General features: G+C 42.4%; 1 protein-coding gene across 1 annotated transcript in view; it reads left to right on the top strand.

The window, feature by feature from the left end:
* LOC120380173 (piezo-type mechanosensitive ion channel component 2-like) overlaps positions 1-13,038 on the top strand; it is a 62,229-nt gene that overhangs the window by 5,193 nt on the left and 43,998 nt on the right. Inside the window, exons 4-15 of the mRNA XM_039497658.1 lie at positions 12-198; positions 733-934; positions 1,491-1,704; positions 2,419-2,581; positions 2,949-3,041; positions 4,023-4,137; positions 4,798-4,913; positions 5,574-5,837; positions 6,968-7,073; positions 7,588-7,769; positions 8,270-8,418; positions 10,897-11,070. Of these exons, the coding sequence (XP_039353592.1) occupies positions 12-198; positions 733-934; positions 1,491-1,704; positions 2,419-2,581; positions 2,949-3,041; positions 4,023-4,137; positions 4,798-4,913; positions 5,574-5,837; positions 6,968-7,073; positions 7,588-7,769; positions 8,270-8,418; positions 10,897-11,070 (1,965 nt within the window). The remainder of the gene's footprint in view (positions 1-11; positions 199-732; positions 935-1,490; positions 1,705-2,418; positions 2,582-2,948; positions 3,042-4,022; positions 4,138-4,797; positions 4,914-5,573; positions 5,838-6,967; positions 7,074-7,587; positions 7,770-8,269; positions 8,419-10,896; positions 11,071-13,038) is intronic.

Below are 13,038 nucleotides of genomic sequence, written 5' to 3'. Positions count from 1 at the left end.
CCACTCTGCAGGCTCAGCAAAGTTGATGCTAGAAATATCATCCGCTTGCTGGTTCCTGACGTTGGAATGTTTTTCACTGGCTTCATGGTTATAAGGCTTTGTAAAAAACAGGTGAAACCTCATATTCCCAAAATGCGGCTTCATTCTGAAGACCGGGAGCAGGATGAGGACGAGGATGATGATGAGGAGGAGGAGATGGTATGTTCAGGATCCTCTTACATTAATTAAGACTTCAGCAGGCTAAACCATTGGACATTTTCAGATGGGGCAAAATGAATTTGGCTGTGTGCGTGGGAGCCACATGGGCACTGGATTACATTCACTTACAGAAACAAAACCCAAGGAGTGCTCCATAGTGAGACTGCTATGCAGGAAACTAAAGAAACAATTCCACTCCCTAAGCCAGTGGAGTGAGTCCTGCCTTATGTAAACAGACCTGAGCTTTGCTTTCTCCCTATTCATGACTGTCTGTCTCTAGCCTGATGAGATCACAGGAACAAGTGTTCACACCTCAGACTGTATGGTTTCAGTGAAGTATTTAGGGACTTAAAAGTGCCATGACCATTATTTTTTCAATAGGATTTTGTGCCTAATTCTGCACTGCAGCATATCCATACTGTAAAACATAGTTCTCTTAATGACTGAGATGGCGCAGTCAAGGAGTTTCGGATCCGTCTAGCAACAGCTTGGTTTTCATGCTCAGATCTTGCTTGGCCATCCTTGTTTCCACAGCTCTATGAAACAGAAGCAGGAGACAGTGACGTGGAAGAGACCAACTGTTTATCTGAAGAAGATTTGGGAAAAGAGGAAGGTGACCGAAAACCAGGTTTCATTCAGAAAGTCACTGCGTTCCTAGCAGGCATGAAAATCATATTTGAAGCCATCCTGACAAGTGCTGGAAAGGTGGTAGCAACTCTTCTATTAGGCTTAGCAGGTAAGACTGTTAAAGCAGGAGGTTAAAAGGAGGTAAGAGTCTTCGTCCCATAAACAAAGCATGAAAAACAAGACAAGCAACTAGAAGCAATCCTCTTCATTGCCCAACTCTTCTTGCTGGTTATTTGCTGTTGCCCGATTATTTGTTGTTTGATCTATGCCTTGTTGTGTTGTTGTCGGCCTTTATTGTCATAGGTTATTGTTGCAAAGTTGCAATCACTTATGGGGCAGAATTTCCTTTTCAGAGCTGCAGAGAGGCCTTTACACAGTTGTTCATTGGAGGTTGGAGAGGGGAATTTGTCTGTCCCTTGGCCCACTGAAAACTGTGAGGGTCTCACTTTCTTTTCTAGTTAGCTAAGATGGTTGAAGGCATCACCTAGGACTGTGTTCTGCTTGCTTAATTTTTATTCATATGGAAATTAATCAATGGCACTTTCACAGTGGCTTCTCTTACTAGTTGGGGTCACTGTCCATCAATTGAGGAGCCACTTTGGCCTGATCTGTGTATCCTGTTTGCTGTGGAACAGAAGCCCTTTCATGGCCTATTTCCTCCCCAGGTATAATTTTGCCTTCTGTGACTTCTGCAATCTACTTTTTCACGTTCCTGGGCCTGTGCTCCTGGTGGGCTTGTCATCGTCCCATTACCATGGTCACCTTCAGCAGTTTGTGTGTGATGATGGCTATCTTCAGTGCAGGTCACCTTGCTGCCCTTTACCTGTACCAGTTGCCATACTTTCAGGACCTGGTTCCTCCTGATGACATTTATGCCAGGTAAAGACGTCAACTTCCATACAGCAAAGGATAGGGTTAATACTTTAAATCAGTTTATTTTAAAGGCAGAATTGAAATATATACAAATGATCCTAAGTTGACCCATTGAGACAGTATAAAAACAAGTAACATATCGACATTTCCCAATAAGAGAGATTTGTAGGGAACATTTTTGCTTTTAAGCTTTTAGGACTTCGGTTACTTTGCTGTTGCCTAGTATCTTTTATCGGAGGAGTTTGTGGCAATTTATAAACATTAACTAAGCCACAAGTCTTCTGTGCTTTATCATCATCTCCATTTTATAATGGAGGAGTTGAGGCTAAATAACTTTCTCAAAGTCACACAGGAAAACTGTGGCAGGAGAATAGAATAGAATCCAGAAAAATCCTGGCCCAGCTGAAGTCAATGGGAGTTTTGCTACTGACCTCAATGGGCCATGAGGTCACTCGAGGACTCACGCTCAGTCGCCTTCTTTAACCCCTAGGGTGCATCAGGAATTTGTCATTGTCTCCTTAATAATTACTCTGACTTGCAAATAAAGGCAGTCTGACAGAATAATAAAAATGAGGATGATCCGTGAGATCTTATTTTTAGTAGTAAAGTATTTAGTATTATTTGACAGTATTCTGAACAATTCTTAATATAAAAACAGCAATAGTAAAAATTATAGATGACAACCAGTGCTAGCACTGTCTGCAACTTTTGTTTCTCCAGGCTCCTGGGGATGGTGGCGCTCATCAAGACAAACAGCACAGAAACCTGGAAGCTGCAGATTCATTCTGGATTAAGCTGGCCTGTGTTTTTAAATCCTCTTTTGCTGCTTGTATTATATTATTCACTGGTCATGTTGCTACAGCAGTGGGCTCTGAGTCCTAAGGTAATGCATGGGTCAAAGTGCAGAATGGACAAGACAGATCACAAATGGCACCATAATTAAATACAGCCACATTCAGGAGAGAAATCAAGAAAAAAATCTGTGTCTTTCCACATGATTTGTCCATTTCCCCCCTGGAATTTATGAGGGAGGCCTGGCAGGAAGTTCTTTAAATATTCATCGCTCTTGTCCGGTGCATTGCACAAATGTGAAAACAGGCCATGTCTTCTGTTCCAGTTCCCACCTGGCTCGTGTCCTGGAATATTATAAGGGTGATGGCCTGTAACAGTGCAGTAACAATTGCATTGGATGGTATATAGCTGTGTCCGGAGGTGGGCGACAGCTGTGTGTTATATTTCCTTTAATACAGGAATGTGAAGAGGGCATCCAGTCGCCACTGGAAGAGCAGAGTAAGTTGGAGCTGGACACCATGCTCTGGATGGCAAAGAATGAGAAGAAAAAGGTAATGGCTATCTTAAGAAGGTTCCTGCAACGGTTACAGGGGATATTAACAGTTCAGAATAGGCCCATCCTTTGGGTTTTGTAGGAAGGGCCAACATTTTCATGAGTGAATGCCTAAAGGTAGGCCCTTAATTCCGTAATTAGGCGCCTAAATAAGTGGCTGGATTTCCGAGACCTAAGAGGTCCCATAGACACCACATTCAGTGCAGTCACTCCACTACACTGTTTTCTTGGTGCACTCTGGAAACTAGCTGTGACATTTATCTCTGTCCCCTTTCTGGTCTCTGAGCACACTCCCTCAGGTGTCAGGCCTTGTGCCCTTTCCTACCCCAGCATGGAATATTGCAATTCTTCCACTCTGAGACTGGGCCCTGGGATACAGTACCCCATGGATCAACTGTGCGTACATGGCTACGTGAATTCTGACTGAATTTGGGCCCCTCTGGTTCTTCCCTTTTGGAGTCTGACTAGTGGTGAACACTGCTCAGACAGCCTTCTGAAAACCAAGTATTGTTTATTCTAACAGTAGGAACAAAGGATTAACCAAACAAACAGTCCACATTCATCTCTTACTTAAAAACGGATCATCCCCCAATGGTAATTTATGCAGGTGTAACTTCTTCAGATACCTCACTGTGCCTCCATCTTAGTCTGGTTCTCCCAATTAGCCGCCCACTTTTGACTTCCTATGTTTGCAGGACTTTTCCTGTCCTGGCTTTTTCTCTTAAAAACTCTGAGCTGTTGCTGCGAAGTGGCTTATCTTGCGCCATTCTTTCCCTTCTTGCTTGTTTACCCCCTGCCAGTCTCCTACTAGTCCCCAATATAGTCATACAATAAACATCCCAATAGCCAGGTCAACATACAGTATTCATCAATTACAGAGCAGCTCAAAAGCGGTCTCACCAGCATCCTAGACTAAGGTGTGGCACAGTGTTTGTAGAAAAGCGAGGCAGGAGAGACACTATTCTATTTCCTTTTCTAGGTGGCTTATTTTTCAAATGGAAGCTGGCAGGACATGCCCCTTTTACAGTGTGAACATGGCAGGAGCCTCACAGCCAGTGCTGACCCCAGTGAAGGACACAGCGCTCCTGTATCAGGTACTGACCATCTGAGAGTGATGTTTGCATGATTGCATGAAAAAGCATGACGCACAAACCACCAAGTGTAGTAGGCATCTAGCATCTTGGAAAGCAGGCAGCACCAAGAAGAATAGGAAAGAAAGAATTTGATGTCATTTTGCATTTGTCATGTGCACAGCATCTCCCAGTACATTTTTCTGATCGAGGTTATATAGGTAGACCAGGCTCCTCCTTCTACTGCTGGCTCTGTCACTGCCATCTTGGAAAACTAGCTAATTTTTGAATGAGGTGTGGAATGCAGCATTCTCGGTGGGTGAGGCCAAGGAGTCTTGTGCATTATATGATACCTGCAGCAAGGCAAAAGCTGCAGGTAAATGAGTGAGTTACGGGGAGTTATATTTGCATATGTAAAGCCAGAAATTATCTCCATCCATTTAACATTGATTATTTCAGAGGTATATTTTCTACACAGTATCTATGGAGGTATGGTCAATTCCTTCCAAAGTTCAGGGGAGTCGTGCAGATACCCCCTTAAGTGCAGTCACAAAACACACACGCCTAAGACAAAATTTTTAGCGGATACAGAATACCATCAATTCTCAATGTAAGGGCTCACTTGTGTACTAGAGACCCTTCAGTCACCTTCACCTGTATCTATACGCTTTACATTTCTTACAGAGGATAGCACCTGCCCTGAAAACCCGGATGCTGATGGGGATGGGACTAGCGCTATGGCAGTACTGGGGCAGTTCATTATGAATCAAAGTTATGTCAGTGCACTGATTGCCATGATGGTAAGATATGGAATTGATGAGAATCTTTTGTACATTCGTGTCATTTTCTGGTTTCCATTAGCCTTCCTAAAGAGTTTGTTATAGCGTGGAATACATTCATTGGTGTGGGGAGGAAAACATTGTATAGTGCCTCAAAACCTTGTAAGAAACGGATTCACTGCTTTCTTCTAGGGCAGTGGTTCCCAAACTTGTTCTGCCGCTTGTGCAGGGAAAGCCCCTGGTGGGCCAGGCCGGGCCGGTTTGTTTACCTGCTGCATCCGCAGGTTTGGCTGATCATGGCTCCCACTGGCCGCAGTTCGCTGCTCCAGGCCAACAGGAGCTGCTGGAAGCCGCGGCCAGTACATCCCTCGGCCCGTGTCGCTTCCAAACTGGCCTACAGTTTTGTGTCTACTTTTGCACAGATGGGAGCATTGTACCTCTGTTATGCACAGAGAACCTGCACCTCGGTGTAAATCAGGCTTTGGTTTCCCAGCTGCTTGATAGAAGGACGTGAAATAGAAATATGTTCACTGTTGTGGCCATAGGTGCATGTGCCAAAGTGGAGTGCAAAATTAAAGACTGAAGCTGGTAATATGTCTCTTGCTTTTCAGCTATCCCCGATTTTGGCTTCATTAAGATTTAAACAGCAGCATTCTTTCACTTAGATGTATCTGTTTGCAGGTTTGGAGCATCACCCACAACAGCTGGCTGACTTTTGTTCTGCTGATTTGGTCTTGTATCATTTGGATGGTTCGTGACCGGCGTCGTTATGCCATGCGTAGCTCTCCATTCCTTGCCATCTATGGGAATATCCTGGTGATCCTCAATTTCTTTGTAGGGTTCAATATTTCACATGAAGAACTGTTTCCTGAAATTCCAACCTCCGTGCTCACTGACTTTGATTTAAAACCATACTCTTTGCCATGTGTGCACCTTGGTGTTAAGGTATGAACTTAGCGTTTTCTCATTTAATTGTGAGGCTAGTAACGCAGAGGACACAGGAAAGAATCAAGAAAATACATATTTATAAGTTGCACCTCCATTTTAGGAAAAAAATTAGAGATCATGATCAGGGACCAAATGAGAAAGACTCACAGCTTGGGCCGAGATAGTCACAAGAGATTTACCCAGTGTGGTCATCATGTACTTATCAAACCCAATTCATCTCTTTGAAAGAATGGCAATGAAAGCAGAGACCTGATGAAGTTGGCTTAATTTGCTTGGACTTTTATGAGGCTTTGATTCAGCACAGTGTGCCTGGTTACCAAGAGATGGGTTGGAGCCACACAATTTGGAACCAGATATATATCTGAAGTTGCTGAAAGGTTCAGGGTGTTCAGATTTGGTGTTTGGGTTCAGTGCATTATACAGATTGAGGCCAGCTGCAAAATTCAGATCTGGGTCCAAACTCCCCCAGAGTTTAGGGGTTTGAACCAGGCTCGTCTCTAGCCTGTGGAGATGGGTTAATATTCAGTTGGTTAAAAATGGACTTTGTTAGAGAGGCCAAGAAGTGGTGGCAAATAGTTAAGATCAAGTACGTGTAAAAGAAAACAGAGGTGAATCAGAATCCCTATGAATTAATAAATCCTCGCAGGGATTTATATACTTCACCTCAGGACTTGTGTAGTTTTTATACCAGAGCTGGAGAGGAAGAACATTTGGAATAGCATCACACAAGCCACATTTTGCCTTCTGGTTAAGCCAAACTCATTAAGTTGGCAACAAATAACCCAACGTTTTCACTACAAAAGTTGGTTTGCAAAGGATTATTCTCAGTTTGTACTGCAGTAGTGCCTGGGATCATCCCCACTGTGCGAGTCACTGAACAAACACATAGTAAAAGATAGGTGTGACCCCTAAGACCTTGCAACCTAGACTCTGCTCCTTAGTTATAATTTAAACATATGGAAAATCTAAGCACCGAGCCAGCCTTTTTTTTTTCCATTGTGCTACTATTTTTCCACCTCATTTGGACAGAGAATTAGGAATCTATATTCCTAGGGAGACCAGTTATTTGCATTTCTATGTGGGTTCTTTCCATGAAAAAGTAAGGCACAAATGTGGTTTAATTGCAGATCTTTTATGCATTCACGTTCTGGCTATTGCTAAGGCAGCATATGATTAAAAGACATATGGAGGAGAAGCAAGAAACTCTCACAGAAGTGACAGTGGATGCGAATGGTAAGAAAACTTAACACTATATCATCAGACCACCCTGATACTCCATCTGCCTGTTGTGGTTCTTGCTCCCTATCACCATTGTTCCTATCAGTCACCATTATAGGGGATACCAAATCTCTCGAAGTATTAGGTCATTTAGCAAGAACGCTTAAGGCCAGGAAGCCATTGCAATATTATTACTATATTAGCAATATATGATATTGCTATATTATTTATTTGTCCTACCTTAGCATCTTTGCTTACTTTAGCCCAAGTCCTGGGCCAAGACCCCACTGTGCTAGGTGCTGTACAAACACAGAACAAAAAGACGGTCCCTGCCCCAAAAATCTAAGTATATGACATAGTTACAATCTAAGTCTGTGACATAGTTTAACATGGAACATTAAACACATTAGGATCGATATTTGCTAGCCTAGAAATGTGGAATGATAATAAAGGTATTAGAATGTTACAATAACCAAGCACATTCTAGCGTCACACCTGACCTGACAGATTTGCATTGCTCTTATTACAGAAAGGGAAATCCCACACAATCCTCTGCTGGAAATCTCAGGCTCTCTGATTAAAGGAATGCTGGTTAAATATTGGATCTATTTCTGCGCTGCCATGTTTTTCGTTGTCAGTTTCAATGGCAAAGTAGTGGTCTACAAAATTCTGTACATTATGCTCTTTCTGTTCTGTGTAGCTTTATATCAGGTAAGCAAACTGGAATTTAAAGTGCTCACATGCTCCACTTTGTTTCCTTCAGGGCAGATGCACAGCTGGTGCAAATTGTCATAGACCGATTGACTTCAATGCAGCTATGACAATTTGCACCAGCTATGGATTTGCCCTTTTGTATCCTGCTTTGCCTACAGTATGGTTATCTTGATACAGCTGCTGGCCTATATTTTATCCTTAGTCCATGAAGCTTCTCATTTTCTATGGCTACCATTCAATTTGAATTGAAGTGACGGTCTCAGATAGAATAAGATAGCCAAGCTGCTCATTTTGTTGGGAAACCTCTCTCTCTCTCTCTCTCACACACACACACACTCTCTCTCTCTCTCTCTCAAATGTTTCAGATTCATCAATAGGAGTTCTCAGTTTGGCATTTTGGATAGGAGAGGGGATTTGACCTAGATGCTGTCAGTGGGCTGTCTTCAGTTTACTTAATAAACTGAGGTTCATCTAACCTGAGATGCATTTGGTTTCAGGTTCACTATGAGTGGTGGAGACGAATTCTGAAGTATTTTTGGCTCACTGTTGTCTCTTATTCAATGGTGGTCCTCATTGCTGTGTATGCCTACCAGTTTAAAACCATTTCTGGGTTCTTGCTACTGACTTTGGGACTGTCAGAGGAGGGGTAAGGAAAACAAAATTATCCTTCTGGAAATCCTATTTCACTTGTTTTATCTAGGAACCTATGTTATTATTTATATGTATCATGGCAGCACTTTGAGGCACGAACCCTAGATTAGGGCCCACTGTACTAGGTAGTATACAAACATACCAAGCAACAGTCCCTGCCCCAAAGACCTTACAGTCCAATAGACAAGACAGAGATTATAGACCAGACTGTGATATGCTCACTCACCCTGAGTAGTGCCCTATACCACAAGTAGTGCTACTGACATTAATGGAATTTTGCTGATGAGGATCTGACTCAGAATCTGCTCACCTGCATTAAGCATGACGGTTGACCATGATGGGGGAAAAAATTATAATTTATTGGCCCATCCAAAAATTATCCACCCCAGGTAAGATGAGAGGAGGAATTTTTCAAGGCTGAAGGAATCATTGTCACAGTGTAGACTGGTTATTCAGGTACCCTTACTCCAAATGACACCTTACTCCATAAGGATAGCTACTGATTTCAATGGAACTCAAAGTAAGTGTGAGTCACACAGCATGAATAAAGATATCAGTATCTGGCTCTTGGATCACCGCAGACACACTGTGTGTCCCCCACCACAGCATTTACATGAAGCCACTAAAATCCATTGCTAACAGTCGTTGGTTCTTAACTCTCCATCATCAGGTGTAGCTGCTGCCTTAGGATCAGTACGTGATGGGTGTGGACATTTTAGCCATTTGGTCAAGCTTTTACAAGGCCACCAAAGTCCCAAGTAAACAACTGGGCAGCCTGGCCACAAGAGTTCACTATACGCACTGCCTCCTCATCAGGTTTCTTCACCCAGGCATTTCCACCCTAGAGGCTGATGTACAGAGCCATAAACAAAGAAAAGAAGGCCCAAAATACACAGTCCCTGGATGAATCCCTGGCTACTTGATCACAGGCTCCCTCAGCTGAAATGGGGAATGTGGGGCTTCCTTCCTTCCCCGCCCCCCTCAGCAGGAAGATACAACTCTGGTCATTTCACCCAGGAGAAGAAAACTCTAGACAAAACCCTAAATAAACTCCTTTGTCCAAGGTTTTCATCTTTACCCAGCTCCAAGACCTCTTTCTCGGATACCTTTGCTCACTTCCTAGGTCTGTCCTGGAGAAATCCACCAGCAGCTACCACTCTTCTCAAAACCTCTCTGGGATGAGGGACAAAAGGGTTTATAAACCAGGTCCTCTTTCCCAGCATGCCTTGCCTGTTCTTAAAGGGCTCATACACACTGTTGCACTGATCACTCATTCAATCATAATTCCCACCCCCATCACTCCTTTATAGCGCAATTAAATTACAGCCTCCCCCCTCACATCCTGTGAGCCCATCCCATCCCCATCGGCTTGATTCCAAAGCCTATGGAAAGGCTCCCTTTGACTTCAGCAAGCTTTGGATCAGGGCCTAAATGCCTGTGAAGGTTAGTGAGTGTGGGCCTGGAATGTCAGTAAGTTTGGGCTATGTTGTATTAGTTAATGACTGTAGTCACTCTGAGGTGCATGGATGAAAGGATCCAGTCCGACAAGCTGCTGAGTGCCTCCTCTGATTTCAGTGTGAGCTGGGGAACCTCAGCACTTCCCCTCATAAAGCCCAATAAATCCACAGCATTATTTTGAAATGAATAGCGCAGTGAGGGTGCATTACCCTATTCCCCTTGTGGGGCTGTCCAAGCGCTCCCAGTGGTTTCTGTATTTTCAGTGATGTGGCTAAGGCAGCAGGATGTAGGGTATAACCCAAACAAACCACAACGGGTGACTTGCTGAAATACAAACTCAAGGCTTGCTTGAGGGACTCATCGGCTTTTTTTCTCTTGGGAATTATCGCTGATGCTAGATTGAAAATACTGTAGCCAGCTTTTCTGGAAAGACTCCGTACTTTGTTTAGTTAAATAGTTTGAGGGTTTTCGCAGTAATTGTAGCCACATAGTGGTAGATTTTCTAAGATCAATGGAGTTTATTCCCCCCCACAAAATGGGCTTTGGTCTTTTCCTGAGGTTAGAGAAAGAGAGACAGCAGGAAGGAAATTTGTGAATAACATTCTGTGCTTGAAAAAGACAACAGGGTTCTTTATGTGATCTCAAGATAACATTGAAAATAAAGGGGTGTATCTCTGTAAATGAAGTGTAGTTGGTAGCCCCTGCCATGACTTCAGAGTCCAGGACAGGATTTAGGGAGACCATGACTGGTAGCACAAGGCTCCATCAGTCATCTGGAATCTTGAGATCTAGAGAGAACGATATGGTCTCTCTGCATCCAAAAAGCCTCAATGAAGAATCCCCTTGATGCTCATTAAAACTGAGATGAGTCTATTCTCTACAGTGAGGGACACTACAGTAGCTCCATATAACTAGCTACCTCACTGTATCCTAGAGTAACCTTTTTCAGTATCTTTACTAGAAATTTAGCTTTTAAGGTGGACCCATGAAAGGCTTTTTCCTTTTTACCTGACAGGTTAAAAGACCTGGGTCTTGAACAGTATGACACGGTAGAACTGTTTGCTAAGATTCTGCTTCCTTCCACTTTTCTCCTGGCCTGCATCCTTCAGCTTCGTTACTTTAGTGAAGATTTTCTGAAGATCACTGACCTGAGTAATATTCCCATCAAGCATGAATGTACTTCTGGCAGGTATGTGAACAGACCTGCACATTGGTAAACTGCAAAGCATGTGAGCATGTCCCTACCGCAGTGTTATCAGCTGGAAAACGAGACTTGAAAGTGCTTTACATTTTATATATTTACAAGAATTTGTATTGGTTTTCTGATGCACATGGAGGAACAAAGACACTTTTATTGATAAGCTAGGCCTGCAATTACAGCATGTCTAATCGGTGCATAAATTTATTATGGCTGCACATACAAAATGGTACCTCCAGAAACAAATACTTAATTGTGATAATTTGTCCTGCACTTACTCAGCTAGGGGAATTTCACATACAAACTAGTCACATATATGCATGTGCAATTACGATGCCTTGCTTATTTGAAATCTGGTCTTTAAAACATAATAGGCCAAATTTTGTGTTCATAAAGAGGTGTGCACATAGTGCACCAGTAATCCCACTTTTGCATTCAAAAATTCCTCTTTCCATGCAAAATTATGGGGCTTTCTGGGTGCGTTGGTATGAAAACCTTGTGTCTTGGTTTGAAAATTTGCCTCAAAATAAGAGTCAGACAAGAATAGAACAATGTAACTTTTCCTTAATTTCCAAAATATTAGCAGGAAAGGATTTTAATTGCTTAATATTTACAAGGCATTTTCATGGAAATCTTATTACTTGTGGAAATCCATGAATATGTCACTTTCCCTTAATGAATTGTAATGACTCCTATTATACCTAAAACATTCCATTTTGACTTTGCAGATTTTATTTGGATAATATATATTGTATTTGTTTTTTTCCCTGAACGGAGGGGATGGGGATAATAGAAATATGCCAATATATATGATAAATATATAAAGAGCCTGCTTCTGCTCCCACTCCCACTGGAATTGCTGTTAGTTTTGTTATTGATTTCAATGGGAGTAACACTGATCACATAAACTCATCTTCAGTAGAGTACACACTGAACCATTACCACGTAGCATGCAACACAGTAAATGTTCCTAATAGAGAAAGGGCCCAATTTTCAAACTTGGGTGCCTAAAACCCTAATCCTGCATTAGGCCATGGCAGCATGGAGCCCCAGGCCCATGGAGGATTCCCATAAATGCAAAAAAGATCCTTGAAACACATGTGTTAGGTGCCTACATGTTAGTTTGAGCACCTAGAAGCACAAATGCATTCCCTGATTTAGTAACCCAGCTTTGAAAATTGGGCTCTGTATTATGCCAGAAATATTGGTCTCCTCTTATTTTTGGAAAGGAAGGTACTAGCACTGAACCTCATTGTGATGCAGAAGATAATGTGGGAGGATGAGGCACATCCTGTCAGCCATGTGCTAAAGAGAACATATGTTGACTTTATGCTATATTTTCTCCCTAGTAAAAAGAAAACTGAAACTCAGGTGTATCTCCTGGCCGACATGTGAGTTCATTTAATTTCTTCACTCTTTTCCAAACATTTTCTTTTTAACTATATCCAACACCGTTATTTTGATTGTACTTCATTTTGCTGTAGGACAACACACAATGGAGCTCAGCAAGGATAGTAAAATATGTCACTGATGGAGAGGAGAAGGAGAAATAGGGAGTAGGCCACCAATAACCTTCCCATACATTTCCTGGACAACATTTTCTTTCCTGTATTGTAGGGCAGTATTCTGTGTGCAAGTTAGCTGCTTTCCTCACTCAAGGTGGATGCATTGTAGTTAGTGCAGTATAGGTGCAAAACACTTGTTTAGTGTGTCGAATTCTCTCTCTCTAATGGTTCTCCCCAGCAAGGATAATCTCTTGCTGCTCTCTGTTAGCTGCTTAGTGATAGCTTGAGTGGTAGGTGCTGAAGGTGTTGAGTTTGATTCCTATTAATAACCAGGGCTACTGTATGAACATGGCCATATATAAATTTGTGAATTGCTTTGGGCCTGTTGGGATGAAAGGCTCCATAAATCTGTAAGGGATTCATAGTAGTAGTTGTAGAAAACTAGACAGATAAA

The sequence above is a fragment of the Mauremys reevesii genome, linkage group 13 (assembly GCF_016161935.1).
Source record: "Mauremys reevesii isolate NIE-2019 linkage group 13, ASM1616193v1, whole genome shotgun sequence".
Classification (NCBI taxonomy): domain Eukaryota; kingdom Metazoa; phylum Chordata; order Testudines; family Geoemydidae; genus Mauremys; species Mauremys reevesii.
The sequence above is the reverse complement of the archived record's forward strand: the minus strand, read 5'-3'. Positions and strand labels throughout refer to the sequence as shown.